The sequence below is a fragment of the Chiloscyllium punctatum genome, chromosome 26 (assembly GCF_047496795.1).
Source record: "Chiloscyllium punctatum isolate Juve2018m chromosome 26, sChiPun1.3, whole genome shotgun sequence".
In the NCBI taxonomy this organism is placed as follows: domain Eukaryota; kingdom Metazoa; phylum Chordata; class Chondrichthyes; order Orectolobiformes; family Hemiscylliidae; genus Chiloscyllium; species Chiloscyllium punctatum.
Window position 1 is genome coordinate 29,647,214 of NC_092764.1, and position 25,872 is coordinate 29,673,085.

At 39.4% G+C, this 25,872-nt stretch overlaps 1 protein-coding gene across 1 annotated transcript; it reads right to left on the minus strand.

Moving 5' to 3' along the window:
* Window positions 1-631: 631 nt before the first annotated feature.
* tmed6 (transmembrane p24 trafficking protein 6) lies at window positions 632-24,990 on the minus strand. Its single transcript, XM_072596000.1, has 4 exons — window positions 24,780-24,990; window positions 13,667-13,793; window positions 10,832-10,986; window positions 632-1,262 (listed from the first exon to the last, which is right to left on the minus strand). The coding sequence occupies exons 1-4, from the start codon at window positions 24,966-24,968 to the stop codon at window positions 1,029-1,031; spliced, it is 705 nt and encodes a 234-aa protein (XP_072452101.1). The 5' UTR covers window positions 24,969-24,990; the 3' UTR covers window positions 632-1,028.
* Window positions 24,991-25,872: the final 882 nt, after the last annotated feature.

Genomic DNA, 25,872 nt, shown 5'->3' on the forward strand with positions numbered 1-25,872 from the left:
TTGTTAGATATCACACATCTCCTCCAAATGCACCTCGATTAAACCTAGAAGTGGATGCATTAGAACCTGGTTGAGTTTCTTCCACAAAAAAGTCATTTTTATCTCCATCCATTCTCAAATAACTCATGCCTTTGAGGCTAAAATCTACCCCCATAATTTCTCTGATTACCTGGCTGGATTGCAAGTATTTAGTTTTGCTTTGAAAAACCTAGCTCTTACTACCGTTAATCAATTTTGGATAAAAGGAAGTCATTAACCATGACATAGGAATCAGGACATTAACATTCAGGAGCATTTAGTGACTCAGCTAATGGACAATTCATTCCTAGGATTGTTCCCTGAACTGGTCTTGTGCCCAAGAATGGACACATCTGAATTTATAGACCAATTTTAGTATTTAAAATCCCCCTAAGGTTAGACTGATCTTTGCTTATTTCCAAGATGCCCTTCCTTTTAAAAAAAACAGATGCCTACATAGCACAACATAAAAGTTCAAATACTCTGAAAATTGCTGAAAGAAGTAATTTTAATTTAATAAATGTACAGTCTTCTATTTTAACAATTTAGTGTTATAGAGATTTCAAGATAAACAAAATTTGAATCCAGGAAAAGGAAAACATTAAATGGAGACTGAATTAAACAAAAAGGAATAAGTGTTGGTTGTAATCATTTTCCCATGCATTTTGTTTGTGTCATCTCTGGAAATAAAATCTCCCTCAAAATTTGAATATAAACAATAATCAGAAATCAGCAGTTTTGGGCATCCACGTTCTACTAAAATGGTAAAAATATCCACAAGTTTCAGACAAGCATATTTATCAATTTGTGGGCAGATTCACCTTATTGTTTTGTGAGGCTAAAACAAGGGCAGTTCAGGCATCAAGGAAACTAAATAAACGAGTACTGAATGGTCTGTCCCAGGCCTGTGAGAAGTTAACATTAGATGAAAGGATAAAGCTTGTTTAAAATTTGTCAATTTCTAATAATCCACTTGAATTAGCAGTTATATTTTTTCAATTTAACTACATCTAGCATCTGGATTTTTCACTTGCGGTGGTGGCTCGCACAGCAAATAGACGCTTCAGAAAGTAAAGCTGTAAAACACCAGATGAAACAACGACTACACTCTGGGCAAATGACCACCGATTCACATAATTATTGCTTGCTAGTACAATAAAGTAATCAGCTCCTTTGCGCATCCTGGCAAAGTTATAGAATCTCCACATGTGGAAGACGTAGCTTTGTACTTTGATGGTAGTATCCTGTGAAAAGGAAAAAGGTGGATGTTAAATTAGGTGTAAGACAGACTTTAAAATGATAAATTACCCACCAATGAATATGCATGCTGCATGGGTGAAATTTTCTGAACTTGTTTACTACCCAAATGACAGGACACCTAGTGGGCCATGAACTCATTGACAGCTTAAGCAGGCTTTGCTGAAGATCTTTAATTAATTCATAGCATTTGCATTCTACATCTAAGTTCTCTGGCCAATCTAGGAGAGTTGGTGGGATGACACACTGATTCTGTCAAAGGACAGAAATAGAAATAAATTGACACAGGATGTGTTACAATCATTCAAAAGGACATTAGATTTTGGTGTTCCTGAATTTTAAAATTGTGCAGCAGCATCTTAATGCTACTGGCAATGTGTGCACACCTGACCAACTCAGAATGAGGATTTGTTCGAGGAGGTTGTTGAAGTTGGCAATGCCCTGCCATGAAATCTGCTCCTCTGGAGACAATGCCACTCAGCAATGTTGAAAGAGTTAATTTTCTGTCTGTAGACTATATCTTGCCTGTCTGGAAATGGCTAGTTTTTATTTTTTAAAATTAGTTAATTGGATATGGGCATTTATTCACCATCCCTAGCAGCCCAGAGGCGAGTTTTTAATGCAAGCATATTTCTGTGGGTCTGGAGTCACATGTGGCCAGACCAGGTAAGGAGGCAGATTTCCTTTTCCAAAGAACATTCATGAACCAGATGGATTTATTGTAGTAATTAACAGTGATTACATTGTTCAGGTTTTATTCCAGATTTTTGTTGAAACCAAGCTCCCAGAACATTAGCTTGAGATGCTGCATTACTGGTTCAATGTCATTAGCACTACACCACTCCATTCCCTTTTGTCTAATCGAGAATCATGTGGCTGAGGAGAAGGCAGTTAGTGCTACCATTGTGTTGCTTCGACAGCTGCTGCAGTTGCTGTGAGTGCTGAACTCCTCTTGCTTTTTATAGGAGATGCAAGTCAGAGCGACATAAACTTCATCTACGCCCGAGTAAAGGCAGATAACAGAGGTGCAGCTGAAGAACAAGGAAGTGCAGCTGAAGATGAGTAAAGTGTATAAGACTGTCAAAGAATTTAGGGGATTTAATTATTGCACGGAAAACCACTTCCTTGCCTGGGAAAATTCCCCTTTTACCTCAGTTTCCCCGTTGTGGGATGTGAGTGAGAAATTTATTGCTATTCATTAGATCACAATACATAGCAGAAAGTGAGGACTGCAGATACTGGAGAGTCAGAGTCAAAAAGTGTGGCGCTGGAAAAGCACAGCAGGTCAGGAGCTGCCTGACCTGCTGTGGTTTTCCAACGGCACCCTTTTTGACTATAATACATAGGAGCAGAATTACACACATTAGCCTATCGAGTCTGCTCCACCATTCGATCAGGGCGGATATGACTCTCAACCACATTCTCCTGCCTTGTCCACATAACTCTTGAACCTCTTACCAATCAAGGATCTATTTCTATCTTAAATACACTCAATGACTTGGCCTCCACAGCCCTTTGTGGCAACGAGTTCCACAGATTAACCACCCCTGGCTGAAAAAAATTCCTCCTCATCTCACTCTGAAGCTGTGCCCTCGGGTCCTTGGCTCTGACCAGAAAATCAGTCTAAGTGAGTACTACATTTCAAAGAGTTCAGGCTCAGCCAGCCTATCATTGCTTGGTGCCTCGATTCATCTCATGTGGAATGGATGTGTTAGGACTTCTCGGTTTCTGAAAAGAATCAGCAACATCAGCAGGAAATGGGAGAAAATTGAATGTTTCTGTATTCTTTGTAATTGATTGCAACAATGTGTGTGCACATGTGTGATCCATGCTTAGTCATTTCATGTATTCCTCTTTGTTTGGGAGAAGATAAATCAGACTGGCTATGCAAACCTCACATTTTTAAAATTAGTTTACTGGATTTGGGCATTGGAGGCATGTAATCAGTTATTGCCTATTCCTATTTGTTTGAAGAATGTGATGGTAAGCCAGCACATAAAACCATTGCAGTGCATCTGGTAAAAATACTCCCAACGTGTGGGTTAAGTATAGAGTTCCATGATTTCCAACAGAAAAGCTGAAAGATTCTTTATGCTCTGACTGCTGCTGGTGTTCTTATGTGCCTGCTGCCAGGTAGGAGGGATAAGAGATTTGGGAGCTTCTGTCAAAGAAGCTTTGGTGAGTTCCTGTAGTACATATTGCAGATTGTACATCCTACCAGGGTGCAGCAATGGTGAAGGTCTTGAATATTTAAAGATTATATACTGCCACCTAAAAGGATTGATTCAAATCTCTGTTTGCAGTCACTGTATATAAAGAGTTGGTTCAATTCAGTTTCTGGTAATGTAGAGATGGATGTGAATTCTGAAACTTGCCATCTCTGACAGTCATAGTCTTTTATGTGGGGAATGTAAATACTCAACATTAAATGTCAATGGTAGGTAGTTAGATTCTCTCTTGTTGGAAATGGTCACCATCCGACACTTCTGTGGCATAAATGTGCAGGCTAAGCTTAAATGCTCTTCAGGTCTTTTCACATACAGCCCCAAACTGCTGCAATATCTCAGGACTAATGAATGGAATTGAATATTGTGTAATCATCAGGAAATAATGATAGAAGTAAAATAATTCATTAAGCATCATTGAGCCAGGAGACCGAGATTCAAGTCGTAACTGCTCCAGGGCTGCATAATATCATTTCTGGAACAGGTTGATTAAAAATATCTCCAAAGAGTTCAGAACATTGCCCCAAAGAATGGCACCAGAGACATCCTGGAGCTGTAACGATTGTTGTACAACAACTATGATCATCTTCATTTATGTGATATATGACTTCTGCTCTTTGATGCCATATCCCACGAAATGCCACCTGGTATCAAGTGCAATCATTCTATCCTTACCTCCAGAATTTATATCGTTTGTAAATGTTTGGAACAAGGCTGTCCTGCAGTCTGGAGCTAAATGGTACTGGTGGACCCCAAACTGAGCAAGAGAAAGCAGGATATTAATAAGGAAATGTATTTGATACATTTGATAATCAACACTACCAGTATTTTTCTAAGAATTGAGAGTGGACTGTTGAAACAGCGTTTGGCTGAATTGGATATTTCCTGCTTTTTGTGGATAGGACATACATTGGCCACTTTGGCTATGGATCAGCATGGTCTGGGTTGCATTATTAATGGGAAGCTTCAAATGCATGGCAATGTGAAGTGGAAAACAGACTAATGAGTCAGTGTCAAACATGATTTTAATGTCATTTTTGGACTTTATAATAATTTGCAAAACCTAGGTAAATCTCAGAGATTATGTTTTGGGGCGGTGACACAGTGGTATCCCTGCTGCCTCACAGAGCCAGGGACCCGGGTTCAATTCCTATCTCTGGCAAGTGACTGTTGTGGAGTTTGCACGTTCTCCCTCTGTCTGCGTGGGTTTCCTCCGGGTGCTCCGGTTTCCTCCCACAGTCCAAAGATGTGCAGGTTAGGTGAATTGGCCATGCTAAATTGCCCGTAATGTTAGGTGAAGGGGTAAATGTAGGGGAATGGATCTGGGTGGGTTGCTCTTCAGAGGGTCGGTGTGGACTTGTTGGGCCGAAGGGCCTGTTTCCACACTGTAAGTAAACTAATCAATGTTAACCAAAACACTCAATTTAGTGGATCTAGAGTGATATATTTTTCATTCGTTCACAGGATTTTGGTGTGGCTGGTTATTTCATATCACATTTGCCCCACTGTGAGCATAAGTATGACATTCAATCCTTTTGATGGATCAGCTTAGTTCCATTAGCATGACACTTACTTCTAAATCTGAAGGTAATTGAGCACAAAACCAAGGTTTATATCCACATACAGTAATGAGTACTGGCAGGCAGCATTCTAGTAATTTACTGGACTAGGTACGCAGAAGCCTGGAAGAATGCACTAGAGACAGGAGTTCAAATCTTATCATGGTAACTGGAAAAATTAAGTTCAATTAATAAAAATTATGGAATAAATTGCTAATAATAATGATCATGAAACCAGAAAGTTGTAGTAAAAATCCATCTGGTTTTCTAATGCCCTTCAGGGAGAAAGTCTGCCATAATTTCCTACTGTCCTATACATCACTCCAGACCCATAGCTATGTGTTTGGCTCTTCATTGCCCACTGAAATGACTGAGCATTCAGCTCATATGTATTGAAACACTGCAGAAAAAAAAAATGGATATGCCATATTGTCTGCAGTAATTCAAGGAGGAGTGGTCAAAGGATGGACAATAAATTATGGCCTTGATAATGATGGTCATAGTGTAAGACTAAATATTAATAAAAGACTACTACTGATGGAGGTGGTGGGCTTGGGATGACACATTAAAACAAAAGTTTCTACTTTGGAGCAGGTGGATACTAAAATAACTCTCAGCACTCAAAGAAATGTAGAGAGCTAATATCATATTTCTTTCAAATAACCTCATGAAAAATAAATTTGTGCTGTTCATAGGATTTATTGTGTGATCATTAGCTGCCACATTGGCCTATATTTATCAATCAGTATAATGCAGAAGTTACGTAATTGATAATATGGAAGAATTGAGGAAATTCCTCTCAGGCAGTAGTGGATGAAGCACCCCATTATACACAGTGACTCATTTTCAGTTCTGTAAATTGTTGTTTAGTGTCTCCTGGGTGGCTGATTCGACATCAGCTCTTTTGCATCATTGACACTTTCCACCCTACATCTACACCCCTAGAAACATCTAGAATGAGTACCTACTCTATTTTCTCTTCAGGTGTTTCTTCAGCAAGTTCTTGTACTAACAGCAGCTTAACAGGATATATTGATGCATCATTTTCAGTTTTAAACTGTTTAGTTTGGAGGGAAAAAGGTTTCAATTCATCAAATAATTTGATTCAGAAAATGTTGCTTCCTTGTTTAAACCATTGATGCCTTCAATGTATTTCAGAACAGAATTCTGCTCTATTATTGTCATCCAGTGTTGATGATGTTTAAGATATGGTAGCTAACAGCATCTCACATTGATTGCCAGTATTCCCTCATATCTATCTTGTTTCAGATTCCTAAATGTCTTTGTAATTTGCGCAGAACCTTATTGTACATATGTATGAAAATACATGAGTTCTTACATGTGTCTGCTGACAGCCAATGTGTGCAGAGTTTCAAATCAATGTGAAGAATATCAACTTAGCTGAAGAGGGGGAAAACAACACCTTGTAAACAGGTTTGGAAGAGAGAATGACAAATTCCATTGAGATGGGGGAGAAAAAAAAGTATCAGTATGACTTGGAAGGAAAGATGAAGTTAGAGGTTAAAGGAACATCTCTATGCAAGTGTGGGGATGGGGGAAACAATGATTCGAGATTAGCTGTCAGCAACAAAGGAATGGCAATTGCCACTCATTTCATTGCCTGCAGTCCACACGTTTTCCTAGTTCAGAGATTTTTTCTAATCCATGTTACAAATGCAGAGGCCTCTAAAAGACATTCATAGCATGTGTCAGCAGGGAAAGTAACAATGAAGTTCTTCAACCATCAGACTGAAGTATCCTCATTGAGCCATGTAGAGTCCAAACCAAGAAGAACAATACAGGAAATCTAATATTAATGTTTATAGATTAATCTTTGGATTTTGTTTTGCCAGCCATTTAAAATCTGCAGCCTAGTGTTCATATATTTCAGTAAAAGATGACCATGTTAAGTTAAGAAAGAACAATATATGATCTATTAAGAAAATTTAATTCTAGGATTTCACCTGTCCAGTAGCGTCATCATAAAAGGTGGGATGTCTTTATTCTCAAAGTGCATTTTATCTTTGACATTTTATTCAGGGTGCATTCTTTATTAATATTCTTTATTAATATCTGAAGATTATTATGTAAAGATTAGGAAAAGAGAAAGACAGAACTTCTAAAGTTAATTTTCTTACAAAAGAACAAGACTTGTAAAAAGGTATTTTTCAAAGGCAACAAACATTATTCAGCAGTAATTATAGCTTAGTGCATTATGAAATATTTCAATTACTCCTGGATACGCCATTCATCTGAATGGAGTATAAAGCCGGTTTCAAGCTAACATTTGCTGACTCACCAAATAACTGTACTACAGGATTGAGTTCTGCTGGTGAACAAAGGAAAATTATGCAAGCGTGGAGGAAGAAAGAATGTACCCTGAATAAAATGCCGAAGATAAATGCACTTTGAGAACAAGGTCTTCCCACCTCTTATAATGACACTCACTACTGGACAGGTGATATCCCAGAGTTAAATTTGTCTTAATAGATCATATTTTGTTCTTCTTAATTAACAAGGTCATCTTGCACTGAAACATATGAACAACCAGGCTGCAGATTTGGTTTTAACAATAGAACAGAAATTCATAATGCAAAAGGAAAAATGAGATAAAAGAAACCAAGCTATCTACGGTGGCTCAGTGGTTAGCACTGTTGCCTCACAGCACCAGGGACTCGGGTTCAATTCCTGCCTCAGGCAACTGTCTGTGGAGTTTGCACATTCTCCCAGTGTCTGCGTGGGTTTCCTCCGGGTACTCCAGTTTCCTCCCACAGTACCAAAGATGTGCAGGTGAGGTGAACTGGCCATGCTAAATTGCCCATAGTGTAAGGTGCATTAGTCAGGTGTAAATGTAGGGGAACGGTTCTGGGTGGGTTGCTCTTCGGAAGGTCGGTGTGTACTTGTCGGGCCAAAGGGCCTGTTCCCACACTGTATGGAATCTAATCTAATCATAACACAGTTTAGAATATTTCAAACACCTAGCAAAACAAAATCCAAAGTTTAAACTACAAACATTAGATTCCCTGTTATAACTATAATTTTTTTTAAAAATCACTGGTATCTATTGATTTCATTTCTTAATCTTAAATCTGAATGTTCCACTCACTGATAAGCCCTAATTCCATGCAATATCAACCTACAATTTCACTCCATCTTAATACATTTAGCCATTGTCATGTACAGTTCATCAAAATCCAAAGAAATTTTAATTCCCTTTCAGATCCAGATGTTGTCTTAACTATTTCTTTCCAATTCTAATCCTGTGAGCTGTAAGACCTTTTCCCAAGACTATTCACATCACTTTCAGCTAATACATCCACAGACATTTAATAATCCGCACTGTTTTAAACAAACATTCCTGGTTTCAAGGTTTTCACAAACTACAACCTACAACCCCTACATATAGATAACTTATTCCTTTAACTACTCTGAACAAGTTCCTTTTCTAGGAGAAGCCATTCTTATACCCGACTTGAGTCACGTCTCTTTTGAACTGAATTTCAAAGCTTTTTAACTAATGTTTTAAGTAATTGTTTTCCCATCCTAGCTTCTGCTGAGATAATGGTTTAATGTTTGTTTTATTCCTTTCTCCTGTTATAAAACCCCAAAATATAAACAAACTTCCATTAATCCTTAAGGAGGCCTTCAGTATTCTTCTCTCTGGCATATGTTGACTTAAACTCACGGTTCCAAAAAGACTGACCTAGTTAATTTTTAAACCACTTCACAGAAGTGACTAACACTCATTCGTCACAAGTTTGAAATCTGAACTCTGAAAAAGAATTTTATTCTATATTATGTACACACATCTAAATCATACACCTTTCATCACATTTTAACCTAATCTTGAAAAGTAATTTGTATTAGAATGGGTCCTTGAAACTCTTCAGAATGTTTATACTACTACCAGAAATATAATGAACATATATGTACTTATGTGGGCCAAATTAAATGCTAAGTTTAGCAAAGATTTGAAAGCAATAGCTAGTTCGTGAAGACAGTTTATGGAACAAAGTAGGTTAGTTGTGTAGATGAACAAATGTCTCAGAGACTATCAAAGGATTTCAATGCCAAAATTGTATGTTTTTGATGTTACTTCATCAAACAGTGGCAAAAATGAGTATCCATTGTTACAGCAATAGCATAGGTGAAATGCCTGTGAATTTTGATATTTCAAGCAAAACAAAAGGTGCAGTAAAAAGTTTGAAAATAGTTCTAGTGAAAACCAAAGGACAAGGAAAAGACAAGGTTCACAGTGATACTAGTCTGCATGGCCAACAAAATGATATTAAAATCATTTTTAATTTAGTTTTCAAATATAAAACTATGTCACAAACCAAGTTCCCTACAGGAATAATTGTCCATGTATATGAAAATGGCTAAATGAATTAAGATGGAGTGAAATTGTGGGTTGATATTGCATCCAAGTAGGGCTTATCAGGAAACAAGATGTTCAGATTTGAGATAAACAATGAAATCAATAGATTAACATTAAATTGTAGTTATAACAGGGATCTAACATTTATAGTTTAATATTGGATATGTGCCTCAACAAGCCTTTTAAATATCATGTCCAGATTGAATGAAATAAATGGATGTTTAACAGAGAAAAACCAGTTGCCAAGAGAATGGAAATTTGCATGCTCCCCTATTTCATGTTTTATGTGGTTTTGTCATCAAATTATGAGATGCTATTAAACTGACTTGAGATTGTTCGAAAAATACAGAATATCTAATTAAGTGGATGGAAAGGAAGATGTTTTGTTGTGGCAGGATCATTCTGGGAGCAAAAGCAACAAATCTGACCGAGAGTGGAATCGTTATAAGGATGCCATAACCAAAGTGAATCAAAACAAATTTAATTAACTGTTTGCATCGGATGGTGAAGAGAATGAGTTTCACAGTTAATAGAATGCTTTAATGTGGTCAGGCATATCAGAGTAGGAATAATTCAAGCAATATTATTTTGGAAAAGGCAATAGAGAGGAAACAGGAAAATATGGCCTGACATCAATATTGAGTGCATGGTAAAAGATTTGTAAGCAGAGCATTTAGGGTAGGGGCTAAGGTGGGAACAGGGTAGTGAGTTAGATGATCAGCCACGATCATATTAAATGATGTAACAGGTTTGAAGAATTGAATGGTCTATTCCTGTTTTCCATGTTTCTATATATGCATCACACTGTTTTAATTTGCATTACCATGTCTTTTCTTCACACTTCAAAATAATGACCACCTACACTAACACAAACATTTTACAACTTGTACATAGCATACAAGTTGGATCCCTGTTTTTGGAAGGATTGCTGAGGTTTCAAAGGTTGACTTACAACGATGAACTATGTACTTATTTTCCCAGAGCCATCAGTGAATTGACATTTTTGACTCTGTGTCAATGTCTGTTTAATTCCAAGGTTGACTTGTATAAAATAAGATATTGAAGGCTAAATGTACATTTTTATTCAACAGTTTATAAAAAAGGAATAAATGAAGCCTACCAATTTCAGTTTTGACTAAAATAGTCAAATTAAACAAGTCCCTTTCTTGCCATCAAAATTGTTGGGAATGCCTCAAAGTTTGCAAATGTAATGCCCCTTACTTTAAAATTATTTTTAAAATAAGACAATGTAACACTATATAGTAACTTTGTATTCTTAATCCATCAGGCCAGGAAAGAAAATGTTTACAATAGTGGCAGCTGATTATTTTGAAGGGAAGAGAAGAAGACAGTACTAACTATGCTGATATCTTAATCTGATCATTGTTTCTCACCCGAATAGCAGAAAGTGTATCATTCAGTTGAATTTTTGCTTTATTTTCTGCTTCTGTTTTCACACCAAAACCATCATAGTAAACTCCAAAACTGATAAAGATCTGCTTTGATCCAAAGTGCGACAAAAAGTTGCTCAAACAAATTTGATAAAAACCTGAAAGAAATCAAAACATGATTGTCTGCGAAATGCAATATTGTTTTAATCAGTTCTTAAAAATCTTGCTGTAGTATCAACAACAATTTGTTGGATTTCTGCAGCAATTTTAAGACAGAAAATATTTTTTCCCTTCAAATTGACTTATTTCCTTTATTTTTGCAACTTGATACTTGTAGTTAATGCATGATAAAATTCAGTGACGTCAGCTGGTGGGCAACTATATGCAATTTGGGCTTCCATCAGACACACAGGATTATGGAGTGATCAAAGTCCCAGCTAAGTATTGATGGGATGGGATTCATGGAGTAGAGGGCGTAGGTGGGTCAGTGACAACAGTGGGTTGGTTTCAGTGGGCTCCCTTTAAAAATGCTATAATTGTTGATCAAACACTAAGTGAACTTGAAGGAGAGAGGCCTGTACCCTAGGAGACAACAAGCAAGTGCATGTTGCAAGACATAAGCCTAATTATAGCTGCATTAATACCAGTGTGGCAGAACAAGATCCTTGAGTGGTAATTAATTGGCCATTCAAATACATCAATTGGCGCAGGATGGGAATGTCGACCACACACTTTCCTGTCCCTGCACTTAAGTGCAGCAGTGGCAGGCCCAACGAAATCCCTTCTCCACTTCCAATGTATCACTGGAGATGCATAAAAGATTCCAACCGCATCCAGTGTTTCAGATCAATTGCCTTTCTTCACTTATTTACGTTAAGCAAGTTGAGCAACTAATTATTGTACAAGCTAATGGTTCTGAAGGAGTTAATATACATGTTACATTAAGTTCTACTTAATCTGATGTCATACAGTCTTTGGGTAAAGGCAGTTGAATTCTGCACGAGTTCCTTACAGCAGAAGATATATCTCACACAGCTCCTAACAGTCATAGTCATACAGCACGGATATAGACCCTTTGGTCCAACTCGTCAATGCCGACCATGTCCCCAAACTAAATTAGTTCGACTTGCCGGCATTTGACCTTATATCCCTCCAAACCTTTGCTATTCATCAACTTATCCAAATGTCTTTTAAACATTGTAAGTGTACCTGCATCCACTACTTCCTCTTGCAGTTCATTCCACACATGGACAACTCTCTCTAAAAAAGTTGCCCCTTGTTAAATCTTTTACCTTAGAGTGACAATATGCTGGGCCATGAGATTGTAGATTGTGTTGATGTACAATCCTGTTGTTGCTGATGCCCATAATACCTTATGGATTCCCAGTCTTGGCTAAATTGACTGAAGGGTCTAGTTCCTTGCTGTGTGACTCTTGTAGTCAGCCAGTTGCAGATGCATCTTGTCCATGACAATAACGATAGAATGACCACTGGTCCTTGTGGAGACCAAGTCCTGTCTTCACATGGAGAATACCCTCCATCATGTCCTGAGTAATTATACCTAGCAAGTTAAGGTGAGTGCCTCTTTTGTTTAGACTCATCAGTTGACTATCCTCTACCACTGATAATTAAACAGACTCAGCATACTGAAAGAAGACGGTGATGGTGAACTACCCCAGTCTAAAACACATATGGGGAAATGCACTGTGCTCAGTATTTCTGCATGATTAGATAAGGAAATGTCATAGAATCCCTAAAAAGCAGAAAGAGGCCATTTGGCAGACCATCACCCAAGACTGGAATTGAATCCAGGTCCCTGTTACGGTGAGGCAGCAATGCTAACCACTGTGCTAGTCTACTAACCGAGCAACTGTCTGTATGGACTTCTCCCCATGTCTGTGTGGATTTCAGCCAGTGCTCTAGTTCTCTCCCATAGTCCAAAGATGTGTAGGTTAGGTAGTTTCATCATGCTACTTTTCAGTCTCGTGTCCAAGGGTGTGTAGGCTATGTGGATTATAGAATCATATGTGATAAATGTAGAGTTATGAGATGGGGCCAGGGTGAGGGAGGAAAGTTCTGGATGAGATGTTCTTCAGATGTTTTGGACCAAATGGCCTCTATCTGCACTGTAGGCATTCTGTGATAAGTTCTGCCAACTAAACCAAGAAAATATACTCAAAACTGCTGCTCTGTTGTTGACTCACTGGGAAATAAAATCACTTAGTGTTTCATATTGGCCCTGTCTTACCAAGTGTTCTCTCCGTCCATTTCTTGCGATGTTACATTGTAATGTGTGTGGAAAACACATTATCTCTCCAGGTTCACTCATAAGTTACAGTCCCAAATACTGCTTTCATTCAAATATAAAGGGAACACTGTGATTCAATCCTTAAAGGCAAGAAGCCCAGGCTATTTAAAGGAATAGCTAATGTCACTAAATTTTATAATTTATTAACCACAAGTGTTAATTTGTGAAAGTAAGGAAGTGATCATTTTGCATGAAAAATAAGAACCTAACATATTCTTCAAGTCGTCTGTCTCCATGTCTGCCCACCTCAATTTTTCTGCTTTTCTCATAAAAACCTCCTTACTCTCAACAGAGTTCCCCATGTCTCTGCTAATAAGTTTGAGCAATCTATCAAGAAATATTTCACTCCATGAGCTACATAGTACATCACCAACTTACCCCATCATAGAATGGAATATTCAATTTTACAAGCTGCTTCAATATTTAACCATGGTATAATAATGGTACAAAAATACAAAAGACGGATTTAACACAGCACAATAATGAACCTCTTACCAGTAGTTTACTTGAAATAATATCATTGTATATACCTGATTCATTTGTTTTGAAATTAATTTGGCCACTTGCTTCTCTGGATGTATCAATCAAATGCCCAGTGGGTGCATTAACTGTGGCAGTTATAGCTCGGTTATTCTGTAATCCCATCATCCACTGAACCTAGTAGGAATTAGATTTCAAACATATAAAAGACACAATACTGCATTGAGGTAATTCTGATTATGAAAAGCAGAAATCAATAGTTATACATTAATACAGTAACTACGGATGGATCTGAATTGATTTTCAACCAATTTGCAAGTCAGTGCACCATAAAGGCCATTTGATGCTGAGCAGTATGATAATTTTTCAAAATGTGAAATAAGCAAAGTAATAAATGCATGGTCATTATTGCTTATCTAATAAAGAATATGCATTCAAATCCCACCAAAGTAGATTGAAAATCTGAATTATATTTTTAAGAGTCTGGAAGTAAGAGGCTAGAATCACCAGAAGAGACCATAAACATCTTTGGCTTTGGAAAAAAAGAATCCCAGTGATTCACTCATATCCTTTTAGTGAAAGAAACCCCCAGTCTTTGTGGGATTTGATCGATATGATTCCTGTTCCTTTCCAATGTAACTGATTTGTAACTGGCCCTGAAAACCAGTCAGTTGTATCAAGCTGCAACTGTGAATAGCCAGAATGAAACTGGACAGAATGCAGTCTGAATATGCTTGATTTCTTTATGATTCATTTGGTGATTTCACTCTTGCTTCAAACTTTCCACTTAACTGGGGATAGTGTGAAGATGGTGTGTGGTGTTGAATTTTCCAGTCCTTCAAGGCTACTGTACTTACTCAGGAATTGAGGTTCATTGTCATTCATCAGAATACTTGAAATGCTGCAATGACCAAAGTGTGCTTTCAGGAACTCCACAATCTCATAAATTACAGATGAAGTCATCTGATCTACCTCCCATTATATAAAATAGTCCATGGTGTCAAGATGAAGAGTCCTTATGAGATTGAAAAGGGCTATCCCAGCCTCATCCATGTGTGATGAGATGTGTCTTTAAGAGGGACTTGTCTGTCCTGGTTCTCTTCAAGGGTGGTGTCATAAATCTGATGAAATGGTGTCTGCTCCATGGAAAGCAGAGTGAATAGCCTTTAGCATTTTTTAAAAATTAGACAAAAGAAGCATGAGTGGGTGGAGTCAGGCTCTCACAGACCAAGAGTTTAGTTTTACTTTCAGTTACTGAAGTTGGGAGTTTGGAGTTGAAGTTGCTAAATAAAGCTGTCTCTCTGCAGCTGCAAAAACTTGAGTTCTCTCCCGGCTGCTAGATTCATTCATTGCTTCGCCTGGAGTGGGGGAGATAGCAAGTGAGGGAAATCTGTTTTGCTGAATTTGCCGTAGCTAAAGGTGTATTTATGGGATGCTGCTATATAGGAACAGCTGATGAGTAATAATTAAAATGTATATTATCTTAAATACATTGATAGAAAAAAAAGACATAGCTTTAATTCAGTTAATATTTTAACTATAGTGTAAGAATAAAGTGTATTTTGCTAAAGCCTAGTAGTTTGATTAATTGAATCACATCTGGAACACAACACCCTATACTTGCCTTTAAATGAGATAAAAGTTATGGTCGAGGTTATTGGGGGGGGGGGGGGAGGTTTGGTCTGGTCTATAACACATGGTCTATCTGGGGTGTCATGTGCCATCAGAAACACTTTAATTTGTTTAGCATGGTACTTGTTAAACCTTGGTCCCAGATTTATTCGCTCATGTGCAGCTAATAAAGCACATTTTGACCTCCTCGTGGGTTTGCTCATGGGCGTAGCCAAACTGGCCATAAACAGGTCCAGGCAGTGGGCTGTGGAGGGGGTTGTGAGGGCCAACTGCTTGCCCCTCTTCCGCGGTTACGTTAGAGCCCGAGTGTCTCTGGAGAAGGAGCACACAATGTCAACCGACACCTTAGAGTTGTTCAGGGAGAGGTGGGTGCCACAGGGAGTGAAGTGCATTATTTCCCCCTCTAACTCTATTTTGATTTAATCCCTGCCTTCCCTTGGTTGATCACACAGCATTGCCCTTTGCTATCAAGCTTGTCACTGGCCACTTAGGTGTTTCCTTTCTTCCTAGTGGTGGAAATTGAATAAAGATTTATGCACCTTGTGTCTTTCACAGAGTCTCACACCTGCACACACATAGTATGGGTGCTGGGGAAAAAAAAAAGAAAAAAAAAGAAAAAAAGCTTTAAAAAATAAATAGGAGTGTCAGAGGTTCTGAAAAGAAAAAAAAGCACATTTTGCCTTCCTTGATGGCTTGCACATTCCCAACTCACTACGGATATTAACTCATTCCTTTGTATAAAATGCCATCGTGTGCTCTCATCTCTGTATGCCCAATATGCTGTTGTGACCACAGAAAAATCCTTAATGATTTCAGATGATCCTTTCATCACTACTTTTCCAAAACTTGGAGAGTTGGAGACTTGCTTGATTTGATTGAGGCACTAATATTATATATTTAATGTCTCTGTCAGGTTGATGACTTGCAGAGCATGTGGAGCTGCTGCTTTAAAGTGGATCTGGAAAATTTCATATTCTGTCGTAGCAGCTTATAGTTTCTTCATAGGGAGTGTTGTACTTGACAGCATTTCAGTGATGTCCATCTGTTTCCCTTATTTGTATTTCATGTCGAGAAGGTACTCTGTATCTGGAATAACATTCTCTGCAAATAATTTGGAGCAGTTAATAAAGACTTGAAAAAATGCTTGGAAGTGGCTTGCGGTCAAACTTTACAATATCTCTGCCAAGCAGATATTACTGAAAATGATCACAAGCAAATACAACAGTCAGTTATTCTTTCTCCATCTGAGGGTAATGTTGTTCTTTTGGGTTGAATGTGGAGGATGCAAATGTGATTAGTTGTCCTTGTTCAGTAGGATGGCTCCAAATCCTGTCTTGCTAGTACCACAATGCAGGATGACTTAATATTTACGTCACAGTATTTCAATACTTGAATGGCCATGACTAGTTGCTTGATTTTCTTTTATTCTTTAAGAAATTGTAAAATTACAAAACATATAACGAGTATAACAATTACAATAAACAACTACTTTACAAACAAAATTTTAAAAAAGCTACCCATACTATAATAAATAATTGAACAAATTAATTAAATTAAATTACTCCACTCGTGCAACACCCCCAAAGCTCCCCATCACGGGAAGTATCAATTAGCATACCTGTACTTATTCAGGATTCTTCCTCTCATGGCACATGGCTCATCAGGCCCAGATCTCATGGCTAAACAAAAGCCCTAGTTAAGATGGCTGACAAATCTGCTTCGAAATAGTGCAGAAAGGGCCACCACATCTTGTAGAAAGATTCTGTTTTCTGGTGCACCATACTTGTAAGGAAGTCCAGGGGGATGTATTCCTTAACTAATCTATGCCATCCTGACTGGCCCGGAGGGCTTTCCAAGTCCCAACTCATGAAAATGTTCTTCCTTGCACAATATGTAATAATATTAAACAGCTTTATCCCATTCTCATCTAACAAAGGCAAATTTGGCAGGCACAGGAGAAGAGACAGCGGATCTACTTTGACCTCAGTTCCCAGGACCCGCTCTATGACACTTGCTATAGTGCCCCAATACTTGCAAAGCTTGTGTCAGGACCACAATGGGTAAGAGTGCCAATACCTATTTTGCATATGGGGCATAATGGAGATGCTCCCTTTTTGAATTTCGCAAGCTGCTCTGGGGCTAGATAAACCCTATGAAGGACCTTCAGCTGCATAACGTGTCCTGTTGCAGATCGAGATCTTTCCCACGTTCTCCCAAATGTCCTCCCATATCTCTGATGAAATCTCCATTCCCAATTTCTTTCAAGGTGCCACCTCCCAGTAAATGGTAAAGGGTGCGAATCGGGGAGTACCTGTAGTCCAAAGCACTCTCGTCTCTATGTCAGACCTGTTATGATCAATCAGAAATGTAGTCTTTTTCTGGATAAAGTCCTTAACCTGAAGGTAACGAAAGAGGTCCCTGCTGGGCAATTCGTACTTGCGACTCAACTGATAGAAGGACATCATGACCTCCCCCTCAAATAAGTCTGTCTCCCATGAACGGCCATAATGTAAAATCAGAGTCCATCAACCCTGGCCGAAATCCTGGCATTCCAACTATAGGAGTGAGAAAGGAGGGTTGAGATAAACTGCCCTTGCTTTGTCGCCATCGTTCTTCATGCTTTAACCATATTTATGAAAATTGGGTTCTGACAATACTCTGTGACTGTCCTCATCTTATCCATGAATAACAGATTAAGAAGGGGGCACTTCGCCTGGGAGTGCTCTATGTCCAGCCATATTTACTCGGGTTCTCACAAGCCCCATCATTCACAAAGGATAGTCGGGATCTTATTTGACACCTGTTAATATCTGGAAAGTCTACCCCCCCCCCCCGCAACAATTCCCTGGGGAAGCTGCAATTTGGCAAACCTAATGAGAGAACGCATGTGATGCCAAATGTGAGTCTCTGCAATGTTTGCCTAGACAAAATTAGAAGGAGCATTTGCATGGATATAATAAGTAAGGAAGAACATTCATTTTAATAAGAGCTATTTGGCCTAATCAAGATATTGGAAGAACCTCCCAACGCTGAAGATCCTACCTTATCGAGCAAGTGCACAAAGTTAGCCTTATATAACTGGTCAAAGGCAGGATTAATGAAAATGCCTAGGTACACAAAACCTGCCTGTGATGACCTAAAAGGGAATTGGATTTCACCTTCGAGATCAGGTATTCCCCCAACATACCACATGGGCACAGCATCCGACCTCATAAAATTAATTTTACATCCCGAGAAAGAGCCAAATAAATTGACACATGGTACAAATGAGGCACAGACACTGCCGGGTTCGATAGGAAAGGTAGATCATCTGCATTGAGTGTGATCTTATGCATCCTTGAACCCACTTCCGGGACAATTATAGAGGGGTCGCTCTGGATAGCCTCTGCCAATGGCTCAATCACCAGCATGAACAGCTGCAGTGATGGGGGACAACCTTGTCAGCTGCCTCTACCGATACTAAAATTATGAGATCATATGCCATTAGTAAGGACCGTTGTCATAAGATCACTATACAGCACTTCTACCCATCTGGTAGAGACCCCACCAAGACCAAACTGCTCCAGAACATAAAAATATGGCCACTCCACCTGGTCAAACACCTTCTCTGCATCAAGGAAGACTACCAAGCCCAAAATCGACCTCTGCTGACACACCTGGATCATATTCAATAATCTTCTAATGTTATTCGATGACCTCCAGCCCTTAATAAAACCTGTCTGGTCTTCCTTTACAATAGAGGGCAATACCTTCTCTAATCCCAACGTGTCTTACATAACATTTTAAAATCCAAGCTTAGCAGCGAAATGGGCCTAGACGAAGCACAGTCCTCTGGGGCCTTCCATCTTGAGGATGGGAGAAATATTAGCTTCTCTCAAATAGAGCAGGAGGCAGCCCTGACCGTACGAATAATTGTACGTGTCCAGCATTGGCCTAGCCAACATATTCATACATACCTTCGAAAACTCACTCGGAAGGCCATCTGCCTTACTACTTTGGAGCTGCCTTACTGCCTCTTGTATCTCTTGCACTGTCAAGGGAGCATTCAAAAGGGATGCCTGCTCCGAAATCACACCTGCCAGGTCCAGGTTCTTAAAGAAGGATTCCATCTTCACCAACCTGTCCTCACAACCCTCTGACTGATACAGCGCGGAGTAAAATTTCCAAAAAGCCATATTAATCTTTTTGGAGTCGCAACTAAGAATCCCAGTGCCCTCTCTGATAGATTGGTGGGGGGAGCCCTCTTTTTCCTAGCCAAATATGCCAAGTATTTACCTGGCCTATCTCCATACTCAAATAATCTTTGTTTCACAAAAAGAATCTCTCTCTTTGCTGTTTGAGTAAGCGCGGAATTCAGAGCAGCCCAGTGAGCTGTGATTCCCTGTAAGTTAATCACGGATGGCCTATCAAAGTATACAATCTCGGCTGTCTTCAGCCAGGTCTTAAGCAGACATTGCTGCTCTCCCCTTTGTCGTTTATGACAATAGAGGGCAATACCTTCTCTAATCCCAACGTGTCTTACATAACATTTTAAAATCCAAGCTTAGCAGCGAAATGGGCCTAGACGAAGCACAGTCCTCTGGGGCCTTCCATCTTGAGGATGGGAGAAATATTAGCTTCTCTCAAATAGAGCAGGAGGCAGCCCTGACCGTACGAATAATTGTACGTGTCCAGCATTGGCCTAGCCAACATATTCATACATACCTTCGAAAACTCACTCGGAAGGCCATCTGCCTTACTACTTTGGAGCTGCCTTACTGCCTCTTGTATCTCTTGCACTGTCAAGGGAGCATTCAAAAGGGATGCCTGCTCCGAAATCACACCTGCCAGGTCCAGGTTCTTAAAGAAGGATTCCATCTTCACCAACCTGTCCTCACAACCCTCTGACTGATACAGCGCGGAGTAAAATTTCCAAAAAGCCATATTAATCTTTTTGGAGTCGCAACTAAGAATCCCAGTGCCCTCTCTGATAGATTGGTGGGGGGAGCCCTCTTTTTCCTAGCCAAATATGCCAAGTATTTACCTGGCCTATCTCCATACTCAAATAATCTTTGTTTCACAAAAAGAATCTCTCTCTTTGCTGTTTGAGTAAGCGCGGAATTCAGAGCAGCCCAGTGAGCTGTGATTCCCTGTAAGTTAATCACGGATGGCCTATCAAAGTATACAATCTCGGCTGTCTTCAGCCAGGTCTTAAGCAGACATTGCTGCTCTCCCCTTTGTCGTTTATGACAAGCTGAGTAAGAGATGATTATACCCCTTGCGTAGGCCTTGGCAGTCTCCCAAAGCTCAGACCGGTTACTGGCTGTGTCCGAGTTGATACCCTAAAACACTTTAAACTCCCTCAAGAAGTATTTGATAAACTTACTATCCTTAAGGAGAAAGGGATCCATGCTCCAATGATATGAACCTATCCCATTGCCCCTTGCCTTAACTTCCAAATGGCTACCTTCCCAATTTTACAGGACAGCTCTGAATCCAAAAAAGCCAATAGAGCAGAAAACAAATCAATCCTGTCTAGCACTTGTGTGGATTGAAGAAAAACGTGAAATCCATACCTGCTGGGTGAAGACATCTTCATACATCCACCAATCCCAACTCCACACACAAGTCCACCAATTGTTTAGATTGTGGGGAGTTGTCCTGAGAACCCCTGGGCATCCTACCCATTGTGGGATCCATGAGGCGATTAAAGTCTCCCCTAATAATAGTATGGCACATTTCAAGGGTAATCAACCTAGAAAGCACATCCGTCAAAAATTTAATGGGGTGTGCCAGGGGAAAGTAGATATTCAGAATACTGTATTCCTCAACATGTATTAAAGCTTTGAGAATCACAAACCACCCATATTCATCCATAATTTGATCTAGCAACTGGAATGGGAGATTCTTCTGAATGAGTATAGCCACTCTCCTGCTTTTAGTGTCGATTGATGAAAAGAACACCCTGTCAGAACCGAACCTGCTGCAACTTTAGATGCTCTTGGTCATCAAGGTGGTTTTCTTGTAATAGAGTGACATCAACGCTCCCCTTTCTAAGACTTTTTTTTTAGATTACTTACAGTGTGGAAACAGGCCCTTCGGCCCAACAAGTCCACACCGCCCCACCGAAGTGCAACCCACCCATACCCTACATCTGCCCCTTCCCTAACACTACGGACAATTGAGCATGGCCAATTCACCTGCCCTGCACATCTTTGGACTGTGGGAGGAAACGGAGCACCCGGAGGAAACCCATGCAGACATGGGGAGAATGTGCAAACTCCACACAGTCAGTCGCCTGAGGCGGGAATTGAACCCGGGTCTCTGGCGCTGTGAGGCAGCAATGCTAACCACTGTGCCACCGTGCCGCCCACTTGAAAGAACTTTCTTTCTCTCAATTGGTGGCTGACTTCCCTTAATATTCCAGGTGCACCATTTGAAAGAACAACTAGTCATAGTCATCTAAACAACCCATGAACCCCCGAGAGGAAAAACCCTACTCATGACACGCCGAGTGGAGACAATCTAAAGACTCATAGAGCCTGAAGAACACATTTGCAAAAATTACTGAAAACAAAAAAACTTTTAAAAACTAGTTAAAATAAACCAATACAAAAAAACAGATATTAGGAGACTTTACCCTTTGCCCATAGGGGGCACTCACACTACCCACAAACACTTCCATGGCTCCTTCTAACTGAAGCCCCACCCCAAACCCAAGCAAAACAAAAGTAAAGAATACCTAACTCTTACAAGCATAAAAATTAAAAGTGGGCATTTCACCCATCCCACCCAAACATCGACCTCCATTATTGCTGGAAAAAACCCACAAAGTTCTGACAATGCTTCCCAAAAACCAGTAAAGTAAAAAAAGGAAGAGAGGAGGAGAGAAAAAACACAGGGACAAAACAACGGAAGAAACAACAAAAAAAACATTATTGTCCATATTGCTTGAGCCAGTCTATTTTAAAGTGTCCAAAAAGTTCTTCGAGTCAAAAGATGTACACAGACCATCGTGGCTGAAATGAAGCACTGCCGGGTACCTTACAGATTATTGGATATCCAGATCCCTCAATCTCTTCTTTACCTCAAAGGACTTCCTCTTACGGATCACGGCTGCAGAAAAGTCCTGCAAAAAACATAACCTTCTATCCCTTATAGATCAGGGCATGTGGATCCTTCCTCAGCATTCTGGAAGCTTCCAACACCTTTTGCTTGTCTTTATAGGACTGGAATTGCACTTAGACCAGGCAGGGACACTGGTCTGACCTGGGCCTGCGCACTGAGACCCGGTGAACTCAAATCAACCCATATCTGGCCCACCTTGGCTTTCCATCCCAGTAAATGCAGCAGCCATTACTCAAAAAAGCTGGCTAACCGATCCCCTTCTCAAGGTCAATGACCTTCTCTATTAAGGCCTGCACCAGCTTTTCCAAAGCCTGGATCCATCCTGCAAAAGATTTGGCTATGGTCTCTGATGCCACAGTCCGCCATTCGACATCCTCCACATGCTGCTTGAGACACTGTATCTCCTGCTCATGCTTTTGCAGCATGGCCAAGATTGGTATCAGCCTGGCCCAAGTCTCTTCCATCATTGATTCGATCTTTTCTCGGAGCTTAACAAACTCCAAAGACAGGCTTGCTGAGTAAGTAAGTCCAATGGGGTTTCCATGGAGGCCAACGTTGTGGCCGCAGGTACATCCATCACTGCAGGGGCGTGGTCAAAAGTCATAGTTAAACAAGAAACCAGACAACTCCTTACAGCTCCAGTTCTAAAAGAATAGTCATACCTGATTTGAAGTATTAACTCTATTTCTCGCTTCACATACGTCATCAGTACCTCCAGCATCTACAAAATTTGCATTTATTACACAGAATAGCTATTCTGCATAATTTCCAAACTAACTGCTCAACTGACAGAGATGGTTAGGGAAGGGTACAGTTTGGGTGTTTGATTGAAGTGGTAGAGTCAATTCCTTGTCCTCACGCAGAATAAAATGATCCTCACCAAGACCCAAATGTAACACTACTATGATGTCATTACTGAACTGCTGTAAAATGGACACCTTCACTCAGTGCCTCAGAGTCATAGAGACATACAGAACGGAAACAGACCCCTTGGTCCAACTCGTCCATGCTGACCAGATATCCCAACCCACTCTAATCCCACCTGCCAGCACCCACCCCATATCCCTCTAAACCCTTTCTCACAATGTCCCCATCCAAATGCCACGGTAAGGTTCACATGATTACAGCAAGCACATTGGTGCTAATACATTTCTATCTCAAACATTAGTGTGAAGACTCCTACATCAACTTGCTCCTCACTGCTCATCACTATAGTTGCATTTCTGCTGGTCTGGCCTGTCAGTTGGTAGAAACAAACCCAGGAATGACAAATTGAAGGGTCTGCCCACTGGCTAGAAAGTATGATTCAGTGTACAACTCTGCCAGCCTGCTGCTTAATTAGTCTATTAGACAGCTCCCCCAAGTTTGCTACAACTGCCTTAATATTAATACAGAGGACTTGGTAAAATCAATCGGATAGGTTGTGCCTTTGTTTCCAGTGGCTAGACATACTGGATGGTTCTTCTGTAACTTCAGTTTTATTTTTAATATTTCTGTATTGCTTCAGTAGAGTGGAGTGGCTCGCGAAGCAATTTCAGAAGGCAAATAAATTTCAAACACATTGCGGTGTATCTGCAGTCACATGTCAGCCAGTCTGGGTCAGGATACAGATTGGTTTTCCTAAAGGAAATTCATGAACAAGGAAACAGGGTAGGTAAATGGGATTCAAATGACTTACTGATGTAGAGGGTAATTATTGACACAAACAGCATGTTTTTCATTTTCTAACTTTTTTTGTCTTTTTTATGTATCAACGCTATTTGGATGTCAGAAATAAAGTTCTAATTTGTCAGTAATAAAATTATTTAAACAGAATAACTTAATAATCACAACAAAAGATTCAAATGATCTCCATTAAATTATATTCATTCAAAATAAATAGAAAAAGCTGGAAATACTCAACAGGTCAGAGAGCAACTGTGGAATGAAATATCAAGTTCATATGTAAGGATGAGAACATTCCATCAGAACTGTAAATAAATGTTCAATCTGAAATGTTGCCTTAATTAGATTTTATTGCCACATGTAGTCAAGTATAGGAATACACGAGTACAGTGAAAAGTGTACAAAGGTGCCATCCCCTGACACCATCTAGGTTACAAAACTAGCATTAAATAAAAACAGAAAAAATTATAAAAAGAGCCAAAAGGTAATAAAATCTCCAGATCTTAAAATCTAAGGTCTTATCTCCATAACGGTGCTTGGAATGTTCAGCCACCAATGCTAGAGTGTTGCCTGACCTGCCCAGTATTTTCTGCTTTTATTTCAGATTTCCAGCATTTGCAAGATCTTACTTTAAAATTTCAATACGTTGGAATATTTAACATCATTCCTTTTAACCTAATCATCACAAGAATTCTTAAAATTTACTTCAACCAAGTCTTATTTGAAAGTAACAACAAAATCAGGAAGGTAAGATCCTACCTCATAATTGAAGTAAAAATAGCCTGCCTTGTCTGCATAATGCCAGAAACATTCCTGTTCACCTCCTGAGATAATGATGGAAAAGTCATACTGATCAGCACCACGAAAAGTACCAGATTCACTGGAACCACTTATTGGCTTGGTATTTTGTGATGTTCCACTTACAAGCAGAACAATACACACGTACATAAATGTAGCACATTGCGCAGACATTTTACTGCAGTGATGTATAGAGAATTCCCACAAGCAGAAAACTTACAACTTAAGAAATTATTAACTTTTTATCTCATCTTCGCTGCATATTAATCCTACTCAATGTCTTTTGCACCTGTAAAATATACATTTTAAACAAACATCATTCAAAAAGATCCTATTGCTGAACTAGAAATTATGCAATCCATTGAGAAGCATGACTTATGTCTTCATGTTACTCTATGAGCTGATTGAAGAAAAGATTGTTATCTTTAGCCTCCTCTGGGCTTGAAAAGAAGCGTCAATTTTATAAATGGTACTCAATGGCTACATTAACAATGACAAGTGAAAAGCAAAGCCTTCTGAACATATTATAGGCAGACTGCACATTGCAATGATATTTAATTTGTATTTGAATCTAGAGTAGAGCTGGTGTCAGTATACTTTTGGGGGGCGGGGGGGGGGGTGGTCAGGGAGGTCTTGCTTAACAAGATAATCTTATGGACCTTGTTATAGCCATAACACATGCCTGTAATTTTTATTGGAATGGACACATTTTCTGAGGGTAAAAAAACATAGAATATGGAAACTATCTTCATAAATCAGAAAGTCAAACAGCTTATTTTATGATTTCCTTGCAGTCAATGCTAGACATGTCTCACACATTCCTGAGAAGTTATTTAAAATCAAATAGCCTTGCCAGCTGCTTATTGGTCACCTCTCACCATATTAACAGAAGAGTCATAACAGCTCCAAAACTTGCCAGCCTCACGACGTGACTTCAATTAAAGTCATTTAGGAGGATAGTCATAGTTTGATGGAATATCAAATGTTCCGCCAACTGCATATCAATTACATTAGCTTCAACTCATAGCGGGGACAATAAAATACCTGATACTGT